Here is a 19,303-nt window from a genome sequence, read left to right as displayed (position 1 = left end):
GTCCTTCTGGTGTATACAAGAAACACACCTCAATATCAAAGATAGATATTACCGCAGAGTAAAGGGTTGAGAAAAGATTTTCCAAACAAATGGATGTAAGAAGCAAGCTGGTGTATTCTTTTTTCTTTTTAATTCTTTTACAACTGAGATTTTATTGGTTGAGGAGCAAAGTATACAGACGTTTCAATTCTCAAATCATGAGTCCAAACTCCGAAGAGTTATACATTGTGTTCACATACCCAAGAGCCATGTGTTGCTTCTCTTTGAACTTATTGCAGTGATGTTTAATTCATAAACTTGGCAAGTTTTTCCTACACCCTCACATAATAATAAAATGCTCACAATCTTCAATTACACTGAATCACAATATTATGCCACATACAGTACATAATCAAAATAAGATTAGTATAATAAAAATTCAAAAAAACACAGAAAAATAATTTTTAAAAATATACTGAAAATCTTTTGCTCTATTAAAGAATATGTTCAATTTTCATATGTATTAAAATTTAACTTTCACAGCTAAATAAATAAATAAATATTTATACACATAAATACAAATAACTGGACGAATCTAGAAGCTAATGAATGTCTCTACGATATACACAGTCTTGCTCATAACTGATGAAACATCCAGGAGGCTGACTGAAAGATGTCATAATGAGTGATATCACTGAGAGCAGGTTTGGTGAGGTGAGGTGCAGGGTCCTAGTCCAGGAGAGTCCTCTCCACTTGGCTCAGGACTTACTCCTTCTCCTCACTCAATCTTGACAGCAACTTGGCTGAGGAAGACAGGGCTCTCCAGACTTCTGCTCTCACCACCTCCCAGGCACAGGGACTGTGTTTCTTCTCTCTCAGGTAGACAGTGATCCTGTGGAAGTATTTCCACACAGCCATCAGGGAGACTTCCTGGGTGAGGGGAGGTTCCTGCACCCCCACCTGCTGCATCAGACAGGTCTGCAGGTCCTTGAGCTGCTGGTGGAGGCCAGTGCAGAATGTGTCTAGGAGGGTTGTCTCCCAAGCAGCAGATGAGTCCTTTGAGCTGAAGAGGATGAGGACCTGCTGGGTCAGCTCCTGCAGGACAGGGATGACTTGAGTCTTCTGGATCTGCTGGGCATCCACCTTCTCCAGAGGGAATGCAAAGTCCTTTCCGTCCTTCAGGCAGGAGAGAGGGGAGAGTCTCCTCATTTGTGCCAGGAGGGTCAAGGCTCCCTTGTTCCTGAGGTTATGAGTCTGAGGCAGGTCACATCCCAGAGAGCAGGTTGACCAGTAGCTCATCAGCAACCGGGCCATCAGGAAAGCACAGGGTCTGGCCATTGTGGATGCTGCAGATGCTGCTGGTCCTCTGGTCTGTTGGTCCTGAACCTTCCCCTCTAGGTTCTCTGAGGACGCTGCTGTGTGCATGTGTCTTAAATAAGAGAAAACACTAGTTTCCATTTTCTGAATGCCCTCTTCTTTCTTCCCAATTCTCTTTTCACTTCTTACATTCATTTTGTGATCAAGTCTGGGCATTTTCTCCAACATGTTGGTTTTCATTATTGCTTTTACTTTCACTGATCAACTTAACAAAGTTAATTAACAAGTTTCTACTAAATGTAGACATCAACTTTACAGTTTAGATATCCACATATAAATGAAATTTAATTATATAATATAAAGGATGAAAAGAATTCCATTCATAATTGTACTTAAAATCTACTGATTGCTCTGTTTCAACGTTTCTTCAGCACATGCTTGAGTACCTCACTGGTTTCTCAGCACCCATGTGAAATCCAGGCACAGAAGCACAGAACTGTAATCCCAAACCATGTGAGAAGAAGCAGACTGGACTCTAGTGCTTCAGCCAATATAACTACAGCTTAAATGAGAGAACCCGTCAGAGAATGAAAGCAGGGCACAACTGAGGTAGGAACTGGCCATTGACTTCAGGCTTAACATACATGAACACACACATCAAATGCAAACAGACAAAAACAACAATGCAAACAAAAATAATGGAGAAAAAAAAGTGCCCAGACAGGAGAAAAGAATGAACGTAAGAAAGACAAGAGAATTGGGAAGCATGTTATTGGCATTAAAAATGGAAACTAGTGTTTCTCCTTTTAAGACACAACCACACAGGATGGCCATGACAGAACTGAGAAGGGATAATTCAGAACCAACAGCTCAGAGGACCAGCAGCATCTACAACATCCACAATGGCCAGGCCCTGTGGTTTCCTGATGGCCCTGGTGCTGATGAGCTACTGGTCAACCTGCTCTCTGGGATGTGACCTGCCTCAGACTCATAACCTCAGGAACAAGGGAGCCTTGACACTCCTGGCACAAATGAGGAGACTCTCTCTTCCTTGAAGGACAGAAAGAACTTTGCATTCCCTCTGGAGAAGGTGAATGCCCAGCAAATCCAGGAGACTCAAGTCATCTCTGTCCTGCAGGAGCTGACCCAGCAGGTCCTGGTCCTCTTCAGCTCAAAGGACTCATCTGTTGCGTGGGAGACAACCCTCCTAGACACATTTCTGTGATGACCTTCACCAGCAGCTCAAGGACCTGCAAGCCTGATGTGGCAGGTGATGGTACAGGAACCTCCCTGAATGTAAGATATTTATATTTTTTATTCATATCAGAAGCAAAATTACAGTTATGAAGCAGCAAAAAAAATTATGGTTGAGGTTTACCACAAGTTAAGGAACTGTGTTAAAGTATCGTAACATAAGGAAGCTTGGAAACCACCGCAGTACATAGTGTGGTCCAGGACATCCAGTGCTGTATAGATTGTCTTAGCTTCAAAAATTAAAAAAATAGAACTAAATTAATTTGAGACTTTAAAGATTGATCCATTTATTGAAGTGTAAATATAAATGCATTTTATCCTAGTATTTAAATCTCTCAGATGAGGCACACTAAAAATTAATGGAAATATATAAACAAAGTGTAAGTTCTGTGCTCTATGATAGACTGCCGCACCTTTTAACATGCACACACATGCGAATTAAATTATGTGCTCTATCTTTAAAAAATGTGGCTAAAGTGTGATCTGGAATCTTTTTAATTTGGCTAAAGAATCATAGAAACATTATACTTCTTTCCTAAATTAATTTTCAGCACCTTTTTTGAAACATTGTACTTTAATAGTGCTGAATTTAATTTTAGGATTAACTTTTCAGGTGATATTTATTTTCTTTATATTATTAAATAAATTGCAAGGTAATAAAGTTCAAAATTCATTTTTAGCTATAATTAAAAGTACCAAGGAATCCCACAGAGGAAGGGAAAGGAGGATTGTAGGAGCCATAGAGGACAAAATACCAGGAGAACACAGCACTCGGAATCTATTAAGCAGGTCTCATAGGGACTCACAGAGACTGAAGTGGCAGTTACGGAGTCTGCATGGGTCTGGACTAAGTCTTCTGAAAATATGTTATTCTTGTTAGGTTGATGTTTTTGTGGGACTCCTAACAGTGGGATTGGGGTGTCTCTGACTCCTTTGTCTGCTCTTGGGACCCTTTTCATCCTACTTGGTTGCTTCACTCAGGCCTGATATGAGGGTTTGTACCTAGTCTTATTGTATCTTGTTATGCCCTGTCCTGGTTGATATCCCTGGGAGGCCTGCCTTTATGAAGGGGAGTGGCTGAGAGTTGGTTGAAGGGAGAGTTAGAGTGGGGAATGGGTAACGGGAGGAGTGTAGACTTGAGAAACTGCACCCAACAATACTGAGTGAGAGAAGAATGAAGGAAGAACACTGATGAAAGGGTATGTCTTTAAACTTTTCAAGCATTTAAAAATTAAAAATTATTTTCTTCAAATTGTCTTTATTTGGTTAATATTGCATTTTGTGCGAATAATTCATGCAAAGATTTTCATGTTGTCATTCTCTAATGGTTTTGTGGGGAAAAGATCTCGCTGTTGAAGCCGATGGATTGATTTTAGTCCCTGGAACCAAGAAGGAAAGAGAAAATTGTCATCTGACTTCCTCGTGTGCTTAGTGGAGAACTTGAAGCTCTACACACACACACACACACACACACACACACACACACACACACACACACGTATTTCATTTAAAACAAGTTAGTATTTATATTTGGTGGACAAGATTTAGACCTTTGCTTTCTTGTTTACTTTAAGTGAAAAGTGATGCTCCAGGTCTCTTGGGCTTCCATAACTGGGCAGGGATTGGGCAGAGCCTTCATAGCACAATCTCTTCAGAATGGAGAACAAGATGGTGCTTTTCCTCTTTCTTCCCATAGGTGACTCATGAAGGCAAAAGGGTTCTCTGTCATTTCTCTCTCTCAGGAATGAATTCCTGCAGGGCTTGTGACTGTGCTTTCCAGGTAAGTAAAAACACCCCCTCCTTTGTGCCCACCACTTATGTAGTGAGTTTTACAGTGTCATTCAACCAATGACAATCACCCAGACCATCAGTGCTGGTTCCTCCTTGGTGTGTATGTGTGTGCACAGTCTGATCCCAGGATGGTGTTGCTTCTCCAGTACCATGAGACTGAGTTAGCAGCTCTCAGATTCATTAGCCCTCTCTGCTAGCCCTCCCTCTTGTATCTTACTGCAGGAGAGAGGGCTCACTAGATGACTTCAGAACTCATACTGGATGTCATGTACTCTGGGTTTAAGTTTCGTAAATCCTGGAAGATTACTGGTCCTGTATCTAGTTGTCGATGTGATGGGACTGTGTTTTCAGATGTGATCCCCATGGTCAGGTCAGAGTGTCAAGAAATCCCAGATGTTAATAACAAAATACTGGGTTGCCTCTATCAATGGGGAAATTTTGTAGTTTGTGTTAATATCAATTTAATCAATAAGTATTTGTTCTTTAATCAAATACTATTTTGTGATCAACATTTAATCAATGAGTGGTGGCTATGCCTGGATTATTAGGTGAACACACAGCACACAGTGGTGTATACTCTGGCTTGGTTATCAGTTTTCTGGTATAATTGACTGATTGATGCTATTTTAGTATTAGAATCTCCCCTATGAGCCACACATTGAGCTGTACTATTAAATCTGAGGATAAATACAACTGAATGAGGATGCTCACTTTCTCAATTTCATGACAGACATCTTGTAAATGTTAATCTTGAGCCTCTGCTGCTGGGTGTTTCTCACTGTTTCTAGGACAACCTGTGAGATTAACTGAAGCATGCTTTCAATCTTAGCCTCAACATAAAATATCCAAGTCTAAAACTTAAGGCAGACACCAAAGTTGTTGTGAAAGCATTCTGCTAAATGGAGACCTTTAAATTAAGCAGAAAAGTAGATCATTTTCCTTACACTCCTGTAACCTTACAGTGAAAACACATACTTGTAGTCTACAAACTCACTAAGATAAAAGAGTTGATGAGAGATGATGGTGAGTATGTGGACGATTGAATCAAACCACGTATACAAGTCAGGACTGAAAGAATGTTCAGGAGTGGAGAAGTCAATCCCCTCCTTGCATCTTTTAGTTCATTTGTGAACGATTTTAAAATGGGTGGCACAGTACAAAAATGTGCTGTGCATTCAGCAACCACAAAAATAAGCTTTACGAAGAATATAACACAGGAAACTGTGAGGCAATCATGGGGTTCTGAAGGATTTGTTTTATGCATATTTCAAATCACAGGCTAGACTGGTTCCAAGGGATTTTTCAGCAGCTATCATGAATGGATTGACTGCCAGACTTCCTCTGTGGGAGGTTGTCAGTGGTATACAGGGTGGATATTTATTACTGTGTGCTCTCCTTTTATGATGTGGTACATGACTTCACTAATATTAGCTTCCCTAAATGTTTAAATTCCTTGAAGTTGAGAGTGGAATACTAGATCTACTCTGATACAGAGTCAGGGTGGTCAGAGCTGGTAAAGTCAGGGGTGTAACTGATTAAAGGGGTCACAATCTGACAGGAGCAAGACCTTCTGACTTACTGCTGCAGTGTGTGATGACTGTCCATACAGAAGCATGAGATTAGTAGGAGAAATGCAAAGATGGGATTTTACAAGCAATGATTGAGAAGTATTCGACGGGTTTATATATTTGTCTGAAGAACATGCGTCACTCCATGCACCCACAGTGGTGTGTATCCTGATCATGCATGTAATATTTACACCAGAATATCAGCTTAAATATTAAAAAATTTAAAAGAGGTAAAGAATGAACAGACAAAATCAGATCAAATTAGAAATAATTTATAGAAAATGCAAATACATACCAAAATATAACACAAAACACGCTACATTACACAAATAGTTAATGAATAAATGAATGAATAGAAAATTAAACAAATAGATAAATAAATACATAAATAGATCTGGGTGGATGAAGAACAAGTGTCTTTAAAGAGAGATATAAGTATTGCTCATTGCTGATGGGACATGTAGACATGTTGATTGAGTTCATGATAAAATGAGTGAGGTTTTTGTGACTGCAGATTCTGAGCAGAGAGGTGCAGGGTCCTAGAACAGGAGAGTTTCTTCCGCCTTGGCTCAGGACTTACTCCTTCTCCTCACTCAATCTTGACAGCAACTTGGCTGAGGAAGACAGGGCTCTCCAGACTTCTGCTCTCACCACCTCCCAGGCACAGGGGCTGTGTTTCTTTTCTATCAGGTAGACAGAGATCTTGTGGAAGTATTTCCTCACAGCATCCAGGGAGTCTTCCTGGGTGAGGGGAGGTTCTTGCACCGCCACCTGCTGCATCAGACAGGCCTGCAGGTCCTTGAGCTGCTGGTGGAGGCCAGTGCAGAATGTGTCTAGGAGGGTTGTCTCCCACGCAGCAGATGAGTCCTTTGAGCTGAAGAGGATGAGGACCTGCTGGGTCAGCTCCTGCAGGACAGGGATGGCTTGAGCCTCCTGGATCTGCTGGGCATCCACCTTCTCCAGAGGGAATGCAAAGTCCTTTCTGTCCTTCAGGCAGGAGAGAGGGGAGAGTCTCCTCATTTGTGCCAGGAGTGTCAAGGCTCCCTTGTTCCTGAGGTTATGAGTCTGAGGCAGGTCACACCCCAGAGAGCAGGTTGACCAGTAGCTCATCAGCACCAGGGCCATCAGGAAAGCACAGGGTCTGGCCATTGTGGATGTTGCAGATGCTGCTGGTCCTCTGGTCTGTTGGTCCTGAACCTTCCCCTCTAGGTTCTCTGAAGTCCCTGCTGTGTGCTTGTCTTAAATAAGAGAAAGCAGTACTTTCCATTTTATGAATGCCGTCCCTTTATCTTCCCACATCCTTTTCACTTTCTTTAAGTCATCCTCTGCTTGTGCCTGTCCTCCTTTTAGACATTTTTGTTTCCCCTCTGTTTCCATTTTCACTTATCCCCCCCAACGTAGTTTCTTTAGAGTTTATTCCTGAAATTGTCCTGGACAATTTATAGCACAGTTATTTCTTACACAGATATTTTTTGAGGTATGAAATTACTGACATGTAATACAATTAAAACTTTCATCTAATAATTGTATTGAAAAGTTATTGAATTTAAAACTGCAAATGAATTTTGTGAGTCATGTTTACTTCTTAATATAGCTACTTAGATTGTCATATAAATTTTACTGCAAATTATTTTTTTCAGTGTACATTAATATTTTAATTTTTTTCAAATATTTGATGCATGGTCCATTACTGTTAACATCTATATATGTTAATTAAGTGCTAAGAAATTGAGTCATATGCCGTGTTTTCATATATCCATCGGAGGCCTGTCCGTTTCTGAGTGGAAAGGTAGGAGGAGAGGATATCGGGTGGGTTTGAAGGGCACTGGCAACGAGAAACTGAGAGGAGAGGAGTGAGGGGCAACTGCAGTCTGGTGGGACAATAAATAAATAACTTGAAAAGTGGGGTCATTTTCATTCTAGCTTTCTTAATTTAGTTTGATATTAATTTGTATGAATGACTAAATGTGGTTTCTATTGTATATTAGGTATCTATATTAATGATTATCCATGGGTTCTTATGGCACAGTCAGTAAAGAGCTTCCAGATGAAGGCTGGCAAATTGGTGTTGATCCCTTGAGCCAGTGGTGGGCGTGGAAAACTGATTCCTGGAAGTTGTCCTGTCACTCCACCTGCTCACTGCTGCAAGGAATACCTGGATCACACTCACACTCACACATACATGCACTCTCTCTGTGTGTGTCTCTGTCTCTCTATCACACACACACACAAAAGACACATCGGTATGTATAGACTAAGCATCATAATGTATATCATGTACATCTTTGTTCTAAAAGTTTCAGCCTTATTCTCTGCACTGTTGCATCTCTGCCCTTAGGATTTACAGGATGCTGTCTCAGCCTGTGGGTTCTTTAGCTGGTACTGCTCCAGAAGAGCTGTCATCAGAACGAAGAACAGGTGGGCATATCTGTGCTGCTGCCATCATGACTTATACAGTGAACAGAGCTTCTCTGATATTTCACTCCCTCTCCATCCCGCTTATGAAGCAGGTTTTGAGGTCAGGGGGTTGTGCTTCGCAGTTCCTTCAAAGTCAGGATCAGTGCAGACATCTCCCACTGTCCATCCTTAGTGCACTGAGTGTTCTTCGACCAATAACAGTTACACTTATATTGAGTGCAGTTTTTTTCTGGTGTGTATGACTTTTAGAGACTCTGACGCCAGCTGTTGGTATTTCCCCAGGTGCCTGGTGACTTATCCAGTGGTGTTCGAGTCTACCCATGCTCCCTGCTGCACAGTTTCACAGTGTCCTCAGTCCTCCTCCTGTACCCCACTCCCTGAGGGTGCTCACCATATCTTGATGACTTCAGTGCTCACACACAATGTGGTGTTTGCTTGGTTTTCAGCATCATAAATCCTAGAAGGTCGCTGCTCTGATTTTCGTGGATTCTCTAGCAAGGCTTTGTTTACAGCATTGACCACATTGCCATGGGTGAGAGTAATTTTGAAAGTGACCTAGATAGTCAATGCATTCCCAGTCTAAACTTCAATAATTTTCTTCTCGACAACATCAGTCTTAACACACCTATGGAAACAGGAAGCTGCTAGGTAGCAGGACTGTAGAGGAGAAGAGCAATGGCCATGGTGTCTCCGTGCCTGGTTTCTTACATCACTCTACTCCTCACAGAGGACAAGCTCATCTCTAAGTCCTCCAGAGAACCTTCCTCTTGCAATAGATGGCTACGCACAGACATGTACAAGTCGTCAATGGACGGAGAATAGGTGACTGAGAAATGGTCAGTCTCTATTTCCTGGATCCCGAGGGTCAGTGGTCATTACACAAGAGGTCAGAGGAAGATGGCAATACCCAGAGACAGTTCATGACTGCAGCAAAGCAGTGGTGTTGGCACAACGGAGCAGTTGCCCGTACCTGCTGATAGCAGCTGTGACTGCACACACAAAGTCTGAATATGATCAAGACAGACAAGATCCCAGTTTAAAGCAGGGACGATGTCAGGAAATCCCACCCCTGGATGAGGAACTATTTACTACAACTAATGGCTGATGGGGGAGGGAGATTTAATTATCCCCAGTAATGGGAGCCCTAAGAGGTTGCCCATCGTCCACTAGATGGCAGTGTACCCATGCACATTTGGCAGTAATAAGTGACCTCAAGGCCAAAAGCAAATTAAGGAATAAAATTGAGAGCGACTAGCATAGTAACTTGATAGCAATTTCACTTCCCTTGTTAGATTTGCTCCATGGGGTGTTTTTTGAGGCTGTTATGAGTGGAGTTTTTCCTGGAAAAGTTCATGTCATCTTGACGCCAGCTAGGGTCATGTGGGAAGAAGGAATCTTATTAGAAAAGATATTCCTATAGAATCACCTTGCAGATGAATCTCTAAGTCATTTCATTAACTGTTTACTGCTCTAGAACCATCCAGTCCACTGTAGGTGATCTCAGCCCTGGACACGTGATTCTGTATGCATTGAAAGCAGGTTGAGCAGCTTATGGCCTAATGCATATGAACACTCACATGAAATGCAAACATCAAGGCAGTAGGCAGTGCTCCTCTGTGATTCTACACCAGTCCCTGCCTTCAACTTCCTGCCCTGTTCTCAGTAGTCGAATATGCTGTGGATTTTAAATGAAAATAGACCCTTTCCATGCTTTAGGTCATGATACTTTATCACAGCAGCAGAAGCCTGCTCCAAGACAGGGCTGCTGCCCAATATTTCAGGGTTTCTCAGTGGTTATAGGAAGGGTCCTCATTAGTTGTGGGCTATATTTTATTTTGACTTTATGATCTCACTCATATTTGGATCGAAATGTGTTTATCCGGTAAAAGTTGAGAGTCAAATGTTAGTTATCAGAGGACAGAGGAATCAGAAGGAGGTGCAGTCTAGGAAGAGTTGGTCAAGAGGACAAAGGCGCAGCATGACACAGGCAAGGTGGTCTGACATCCTTCTGCAATGCTGCTGGCTACACATACCGAGCAGTGCTCTGTAATAGAGAGAAGTAAGGTTTTCCCATTGGTAAACCAGAACTTTATACATCTGTACAATGCACATTGCTTTCAGTATTATTTCCTACTGAGTCCAGACAGGTAATATTTATGGTGACACAATGAGTTTAAAACCGCCAAAACCTTTTTCAAAGATCTAATGGCTGAAAAATATGATCAGAGATGTATAGTAAAAAATTTATTGACTAGAGGAAATAATTTAACAATATTGGCTTGATACATTAAAGAAAATATAAAATTGATAGTATTGTAAGGTAATTAAAATTATGTAAATAGTAAAACAGGCAAAAAACAATATAAATAAATAAATAAATAAATAAAACATTTGAATGAATAAACAAATGACCTTACAAAAAATATAATAGAACCTAACATTGTGGAAAATATTCAGGCAAACATAATCATTGATGTCAAAGTAAAAGAGATCGTGGGGAAGGCAAAATCTGTCCAGTGAGGTACAGGGTCCTAGTCCAGGAGCGTCCCCTCCACTCTGGTTCAGGACTTACTCCTTCTCCTCACTCAATCTTGACAGCAACTTGGCTGAGGAAGACAGGACTCTCCAGACTTCTGCTCTCACCACCTCCCAGGCACAGGGGCTGTGTTTCTTCTCTCTCAGGTAGACAGTGATCCTGTGGAAGTATTTCCTCACAGGCACCAGAAGGTCTTCCTGGGTGAGGGGAGGTTCCTGCACTCCCACCTGCCGCATCAGACAGACCTGCAGGTCCTTGAGCTGCTGGTGGAGGCCAGTGCAGAATGTGTCTAGGAGGGTTGTCTCCCAAGCAGCAGATGAGTCCTTTGAGCTGAAGAGGATGAGGACCTGCTGGGTCAGCTCCTGCAGGACAGAGAGGACTTGAGCCCTCTGGATCTGCTGGGCATCCACCTTCTCCAGAGGGAAAGCAAAGTCCTTTCTGTCCTTCAGGCAGGAGAGAGGGGAGAGTCTCCTCATTTGTGCCAGGAGTGTCAAGGCTCCCTTGTTCCTGAGGTTATGAGTCTGAGGCAGGTCACATCCCAGAGAGCAGGTTGACCAGTAGCTCATCAGCACCAGGGCCATCAGGAAAGCACAGGGCCTAGGCATTGTGGATGCTGCAGATAGATACTGCTGGTCCTCTGGTCTGTTGGTCCTGAACCTTCCCCTCTAGGTTCTCTGAAGACTCTGCTGTGTGCATGTGTCTTAAATAAGAGAAAGCACTAGTTTCCATTTTCTGAATGGCCTTGCCTTGCTTCCCAATTCTCTTTTCCCTTCTTGCATTCATTCTGTGACTATTTCTGGGCATTTTCTCCAACATTTTGGTTTTCATTGTTGCTTTCACTTTCAGTGCTCATCTTAACAAAGCCATTTAACAAGTTTCTACTAAATGAAGACATTAACTTTACAGTATAGATATCTATATGTAAATATATGAAATTTACTAATCTAATATAAAACATGAAAATAATTTCATCCATAATTTTACTTAAAACCTATTGAATGCTTCTGTTTCTGCATTTCACAGCACATGCTTGTTGTGTTCTTGTTTGGCTTCTCAGCACCCATATGAGGGCCAGGAATAGAAGCGTATACCTGCAATTCTGAAACTTTGGAGGAGACACAGAGAGGACTCCAGAGCTTTAGCCCAGCAATCTAACTGCATTGAAGAAGCCCAGCTTGAATGAGAGGACCTGTCACAAAAGGAAAGCAGGGCTTTACTGAGGTAGTAACTGATCATTGACTATGGCCTAACACACATGACCAGTCACATGAAATGCAAATGTACGAAAGCAATAAAGAAATAAAAAAATGATCGAGAAAGAAGTGCCCAGACAGGAGCAAAGAATGAATGCAAGAAAGACAAGAGTATTGGGAAGCACGTTGTTGGCATTAAAAGATGGAAATTAAGGTTTTCCCATGGGAGACACATCCACGCAGTATGGTTTTGACAGAGCCGAGAAGGGACAATTCAGGACCAAAATACTTAGAGGACCAGCAGATCCACAATAGCCAGGCCCTGTGCTTTCATGACATTCCTGGTGCTGAGGAGCTACTACTTGTCAACCTGTCCTCTAGGGTGTGAACTGCCACAGACTTATAACCTTAGAAGCAAGAGAACCCTGACACTCTTTACACAAATGAGGAGACTCTCCCTTCTTTCCTATCTGAAGAACAGAAAGAAATTTGCATTTCCTCTGGAGAAGGTGGATGCCCAGCAGTTCCAGAAGGCTCCAGTCATCCCTGCTCCATGTCCTGCAGGAGCTGACCCAGCGGTTCCTGATCCTTTTCATCTGTTCCTTGGGAGACAACCCTCCTAGACACATTCTTCACTGGCCTCCACCAGAGGCTCAATGACCTGCAATCCTGTCCGATAGAGCAGGCAGAGTGCTGGAAATACCTCTGTATATCAGATACTTATATTTTTATTTATATCAGTAGCTAACAAAATTGCAGTTAAAGTATCAGTAAAATTGTTTTTATGATCGAGGGTCACCACAATGTAAGGAACTTTATTAAGGTGTTACAGCATTAGCAAACCTGAAAAGCAGTATGTAGTGGGGTTCAGTACAGCCAGTTCTACATAGAGAGTCTTTGTTTCAAACATTAAAACAAAAAAAAAAACTAAAGGAATTTGGGACTTTATAGACTGATACATTTATCTAATTATAAATATAAATACTTTATATCTTACTGTTTAAATCTCTCAGATGAGACACACTAAAAGGTAAAGGAAATATACAATATAGCTTAAGCTCTGTAGTCTCTGTTAGACTGTTGCTCCCTTATATCAATAGTTTTAATTTGCATAAACGTAATATGGTTAAAGTATGTGCTGTACAGTCTAAAAATGTGGCTTAAGTATATTTCATAATCTCTGTAATTTGATTGCAGAATCATGGAAGCATTTGAATTCCTTCCTAAATTAATTTTCAGCACTTTTTTCAAAATATTGTACTTAAAAGTTACTGAATTAAATTTTAGGATTAAATCTCACAGGTGATATTTATTTCAATTATGTTATTAACTGAGCTACAAGGTGAATCTCATTTAAAATTTATTTTTAATAAAAGTTAAAAACACTAGGGAACCTCAGAGAAGAGGGGAAGAAGAATTGTAGGAGCCAGAGCGGTCAGTAATTCCAGGACAACACAGTATGCAGAATCTATTAAGCAAATCTCATAGGAGCTCACAGAGGCTGAAGAGTCATGGAGCCTGCATGGGTCTGTGCAAATCTGTTATTCTTGATTGCTTGGTGTTTCTTGTGGTACTTCTAATAGTGGGAGTGGAAGTATCTCTGACTCCTTTGCCTGCTCCTAGGACCCTTTTCCTACAACTGAGTTGCTTTACCCAGCCCTGATATGAGGGCTTGTGCCTAGTCTTATTGTAGTTCCTTATGGCCTGTTCTGGTTGATATCACTGGGAAGCCTGCCTTTCCGAGGGGAACTGGAGGAGAGCTGATCTGAGTGAGAGGTCCAGTGGGGGGATGGGGGATGGGAGGAGTGTAGACTTGAGAAACTGCAGGAGGGATGTGCTGTGTGTGGGAAGAATACAGAAAGAACCCTGATGCAAGGGTACTTTTGAAAATCTTTTAAGTGTTTAAAAATTAAAAAATAATTTTCTTTAAATTGGCTTTATTTAGTTTAATAACACATCTGCATTTTGTTAGAGCTATTAATGCAGAGATTTTCAGGCTGTCATGCCACAGTGGTTTTGTGGGTAGAAGATCTCGCAGATGAAGCCTGATGGATTGGTTCCTGGACCAAACTTGGAAATAGAATTCTGATGCATGAAAGTTGTCACCTGACCTCTCCATGTACTTTGTGGCAAGCTTGTAGCTGCACACACAGACACAGAAACACAGACCCACAGACACACACACACAGAGTGTTATTTCATTCAAAGTATATTAGTATTTATATTCATGGGCAAGATTTAGGCCTCTGCTTCTTGCTTACTTTAGGTGGAAAGTGATGTTCCAGGTCCCTTCATAGAGCAGAGACTTCATAGCACAGGTTTCTTCAGAATGAAGAACCAGATGGTGCGTTTCCTCTTCCTTCCCACAGGGGACTCATGCAGGCAAAGGGGTTCTCTGACATTTCTCCCTCTCAGGAGTGAATTCCTGCAGACCTCATGGCTGTGCTTCCCTGGTCCCTTAAAGTTAAGATCAGGCATAGACACCCCTCTTTTCTGCACCAAGGGCTACTACTGTGTTCTTTCAGCCTGTGACAATTATCCAGACCCTCGGTGCTGGTTCCTCCTCGGTGTGCATGTGTGCAGAGTCTGATCCCAGGATGGTGCTGCGTCTCCAGTACCATGGGACTGACTCAGTAGCTCTCAGATTCACTAGCACTGTCTGCTGCACAGTGACACCGCATCCCCAGCCCTCCCTCTTGTACCTTACTTCACGAGAGATAGCTTGCAAGGATGACTTCAGAACACATACTGGAGGTCATGTCCTTTGGTTTTAAGTATCATATTTCATAGAAGGTTACAGCTCCTGTCTCGAGTTGTTGAGGTGACAGGTTTGTGTTTTCAAATGTGATTCACATGGTCAGTAATCAGAGTGTCAAGAATCTCTGTTGTTAATAGCAAAACACTGTGTTGTCTATTTTGATGGGGAAATTTATTTAGTTTGTTTTAGTATCAGTTTAGTCGATAAGTTCTTGTTCCTTAATTGAATACTATTTTGTGATCAACATTTAATGAATGAGTGGTGACTATGCATGAATTATTAGCCAAACATACAGACACACTGATGTGTATCCTTGTGTGGCTATCAGTTGTCTGGAAAGCTTTGCAGACACAGGTCTAGACACTTGTGTCTTAGTAATGCTTTCCATGACTTCTTCCTTCCTCCAAATGAAAACTGAGTGGTAGACATGTTCAGGCTATTCTGTCAGAAAGAGAACCTTCCATTCTTCAATCGTGTATAATTTCCCATTCAACTTTACTATTCAGGATGTAGGTTAAGTTGGATGTCTGCTCACTGATCCTTTCACCCTATCTACTTCACGGTGAAGCAAGAGAGAGGGCGGGAAACCAACAAACTCAAGAAGATAATGCCATTCCCATGTAACTGTTCTTTTCTTTCAAAATTTTATCTCTTTTCCACTTTTCTAGAGTGCGATTCCTAATGTTCGTGTGTGGCAGTGAGCCAAAAGATATAACTTCACTTGAAATTAAATCAAAGAAAATGACATATCCTTCAAATGGGGAAAAAATTAGCAACACTGAAAACAATGCTGGATTTTGAAGCTCAACAAGTCTTAGAAAAATAATTAGTATGATATGAAACTGATTAAGCTTTTATTGTTTCTGATTTTTATAAATTCATTTAAAATTTACTTTTCATTTTATATACCATCCTCAGTTCCTTCTCACTCTCCTTTCATGCTCCCCTACCGCCTCCACCTTCCCATCCTCCATCCAGTCCTCAGAGGGGATAAGGCCTTCTATGGGGAGTCAACACTGCTGGTCATACCAACTTGAGACAGGACTAAGCCCCCCTAACCCCTGTATCAAGACTGAACAAGACATTCCACCATAGGAAAAGAACCCCAAAAAGCCAGTTTGTGCACCTGGGAGAGGTCTTGGTGCCACTGCCAGGACCCCCCAACAGATCAAGCCACATAACAGTCACCCCCATTCAGAGCGTCTACTTAGGTTCCATGCAGGTTCCCCAGCTGTAGGTCCATAGCCCATGAGCTCCCACTAGCTCAGGTCAACTGTCTCTGTGTTTTACCCCATAATACTTTTGTCCCCCCCCCTTCGTATGATCCCTCTTCCCTCTCTTCAGCTGAACTCCAGAAGCTCATCCCAGTGCTTGACTGTTCGTCACTACATGTGCTTCCATCAGTTACTATATGTGGAATCTATGATGACAATTTGGGTAGTCAGTAATTTGACTAAAGGGGAAGGCCCTTTCTGAAACCCTCTTCACTATTGCTAAGAATCTTAGCTGAGGTCATCCTTGAGGATTCCTGAGAATTTCTCTAACACCAGTTTTCCCCTAACCCCATAATGACTCCCTCTAATGAGATATCTCTTTCACTGTTCCACCATTCCATCCCTTCCCTAACTGGGTCTTTTTTATCCCTCATGTTCCCATCTTCCATCCCCTCCCTTTTACAATCCTCCCAGTTTACCCCGGGATTTTAACTATTATCCTTCCTGTGGCCCTCTATGTGTGTCCCTCTTAGAGTTCACATTCTAACTTAGCTTCTCTGGGATTGTGGATTGTAGCTTGGTTATCCTTTACATCTAATATCCACTTATGAGTGAGCATATACCATGTTTGTCTTTCTGGGTCTGGGTTACCTCAGTCAGAATGTTGCTTTTTTTTTTAGTTGCATCCATTGGCATGCAAGTTTCAAGATGTCATTTTTTTTTTTTTACCACTGACTATTACTCCATTGTGGTGTAGATGTACCGCGTTTTCTTTATCTATTCTTCAGTTGATGGACATATGGGTTGTTTCCAGACTCTAGTTATTGTAAATAAGGCTGCTATGAACATAGGTGAGGAAATTTCCTTTTAGTATGATTGTGCATCCCTTGGGTATATGACCAAGAGTGGTATTGCTGGATCTTGAGGTATATTGAGTCCCAATCTGAGAAACTGCCATACTGATTTTCAAAGTGTCTGTACAAGTTTGTACTCTGACCAACAATGGAGGAGTGTTCCCCTTACTCTACATCCTCTCCCATATAAGCTATCAGCAATGTTTTTGATCTTGGCCATTCTGGCATCTCAGAGTCATTTTGATTTGCATTTCAAAGACAGCTAAGGATGCTGAGCAAGTCTTTACATGTCCTTCAGCCATTTGAGTTTCTTCTGTTGAGAATTCTCTGTTTAGATATATGCCCCATTTTTATTGGATTATTTGATATTTTGATGTCTAGTTTTTAGAGTTCTTTATATATCATGGAGATCAGCTTACTGTCAGATGTAGCTTGATGTTTTGTTTTATTGACCATATCATTTGCTTTACAGAAGCTTCTCAGTTTCAAGAGGTCCCATTTATTGATTGTTGCTCTCAGAGTCTGTGGCTACTGGTGTTATATTTAGGACGTGGTGTCCTGTGCCAATGCATTCAAGGCTATTTACCACTTTCTCTTCTATCATGTTCAGTGTATATAGGCTTATGTTGAGGTCTTTGATCCACTTGGACTTGAGTTTTGTACATGGGAATAGATGTGGATCTATTTCAATTCTTCTATATCTAAACATCCAGTTACATCAGTATCAATTGTTGAGGATGTTTTCTTTTTTTCATTGAACAATTTTGACTTCTCTGTCAAAAATCAGGTGTTCATGGGTCTGTGGATTAGTATCAGTGTCTTCAGTTTGATTCCATTGATCCATGTGTCTTTTTTTATGCCAATACCAAACTGGTTTTATTACTATAGCTCTATAGTAGAGCTTGAAGTCAGGTGTAACACACATAATAAAAATCCAAAGATAGACATTGGGGTTGAAGCTGAAGATCAGAAAAGCAAAACAACCAACCACTAGAGAGACCTTTTACCTCTACCACATCTTCAGGCTGAAAGGGTAAGATCCTGTCTCCATGAATCCTCAGACTCCATACTCTACCGAGATCTTATCTCTTCTCTTTTATATTCCTCTTTGCACCCAGCCTTACTTCTCCTGTCTCCACCTCCCTAATCCTGGGATTAAAAGTATGTGATTTCCAGACATTGGTATTAAAGGTATGAGCCACCACCACCTAGATCTATTTATGGATTTATCTTGTGTAGTCTTGAACTCATAGAAATCCATATGTCTATGCCTCCCAAATGCTGGGATTTAAGATGTGCCACCACTCCCCAGCCTCTAGTGTCTTAGCTTTGCATTCTAATCTTAGAAAAGCTTTATTTAATAAAATACAGATAAAATATCACTGCAGTTAGGAATGATGATGCCCCTGAAAGTTTATTTATTGTACAGGATTGTTTTGACTATAACCTAACCCTAACCCTAACCCTAACCCTGTTGCCTGTGTTGTTATGGGTACAGCTAACTTCCTTGGGTTTCACTTTTCCTTCTAGCACTTTCAGTAGGGCTGCATTTGTGAATAGGCATTGTCCAAATCTGCTTTTGTCACAGAATATCTTGTTTTCTCCATCTATGGTGATTGAGTGCTTTCCTGGGAAGAGTAGTCTGGGCTGGCATCTGTGGTTTCTTAGTGTCTGCAGAAAGTCTGTTCAGAACCTTCTGGCTTTTAGATTTTCCATTGAGAAGTCAGGTGTAACCTAATGGGTCTGCCTTTATATGTTACTTGGCCTTTTACCTTTGCAGCTCTTAGTATTCTTTCTTTATTCTGTATGTTTAGTGTTTTGATTATTGTATGGAAAGGGAACTTTTTTTTGGTTAAGTATATTTGGTGTTCTGTAAGCTTCTTGTACTTTCATAGGCATATTTTTCTTAAGGTTGGGAAAGTTTTCTTTTATTCTTTTATTGAATATATTTTCTGTGCCTTTGAGCTGGAATTCTCCTTCTATTTCTATTATTCTTAGGTTTGGTCTTTTCATGGTGTCTGAGGTTTCCTGGATGTTTATTATTAGGAATTTGTTGACTTTAATGTTTTCTTTGACTGGTGACTCTGTTTCTTCTACTGCACCTTTGATGCTGGAGATCCTCTCTTTCAGCTTTTGCATTCTGTTGCAAGATGCTATGCTTGCATCTGCAGTACCTGGTCATTTATCCAGGTTTTCCATTTCCCAAATTCCCATAGTTTGTATATTCTTTATTGTCACTATTTGAATTTTTAAGTCTTGGATACCTTCCTTTGGATACTTGTTTGCTTGGTTTTCCTTAGTTTTCTTGTCTTTCTTTAATGAAGTTATTGATTTTTTTCCATTCTGTCTTTTCCTCCATTTCTCTATGGGAATTTTTTTATTTTCCCTTTAAGGTCCTCTATTATCTTCATAAAGTGATTT

General features: G+C 41.1%; 3 protein-coding genes and 1 pseudogene across 3 annotated transcripts; 1 reads left to right on the top strand and 3 right to left on the bottom strand.

The window, feature by feature from the left end:
* Positions 1–744: 744 nt before the first annotated feature.
* On the bottom strand, positions 745–1,317 carry LOC146895078 (interferon alpha-12-like). Its single transcript, XM_085686241.2, has one exon. It carries the CDS (start codon positions 1,315–1,317, stop codon positions 745–747), a length of 573 nt encoding a protein of 190 aa, XP_085542367.2.
* Positions 1,318–2,198: 881 nt separating this feature from the next.
* LOC148122771 (interferon alpha-12-like) lies at positions 2,199–12,804 on the top strand (annotated as a pseudogene).
* LOC146895079 (interferon alpha-12-like) lies at positions 6,486–7,058 on the bottom strand. Its single transcript, XM_085685908.2, has one exon. It carries the CDS (start codon positions 7,056–7,058, stop codon positions 6,486–6,488), a length of 573 nt encoding a protein of 190 aa, XP_085542034.1.
* Positions 10,896–11,468, bottom strand: LOC146895080 (interferon alpha-12-like). The gene has a single exon (XM_087904861.1). It carries the CDS (start codon positions 11,466–11,468, stop codon positions 10,896–10,898), a length of 573 nt encoding a protein of 190 aa, XP_087760987.1.
* Positions 12,805–19,303: the final 6,499 nt, after the last annotated feature.

The sequence above is a fragment of the Myodes glareolus genome, chromosome 3 (genome assembly GCF_982192425.1).
Source record: "Myodes glareolus chromosome 3, mMyoGla1.1, whole genome shotgun sequence".
NCBI lineage: Eukaryota > Metazoa > Chordata > Mammalia > Rodentia > Cricetidae > Myodes > Myodes glareolus.
This window is presented reverse-complemented; position numbering and strand designations above follow the sequence as displayed.

Coding starts and splice junctions, on each gene's coding strand:
- LOC146895080 (XM_087904861.1), bottom strand. CDS start 11,468: ATGCCTAGGCCCTGTGCTTTCCTGATGGCCCTGGTGCTGATGAGCTAC.
- LOC146895078 (XM_085686241.2), bottom strand. CDS start 1,317: ATGGCCAGACCCTGTGCTTTCCTGATGGCCCGGTTGCTGATGAGCTAC.
- LOC146895079 (XM_085685908.2), bottom strand. CDS start 7,058: ATGGCCAGACCCTGTGCTTTCCTGATGGCCCTGGTGCTGATGAGCTAC.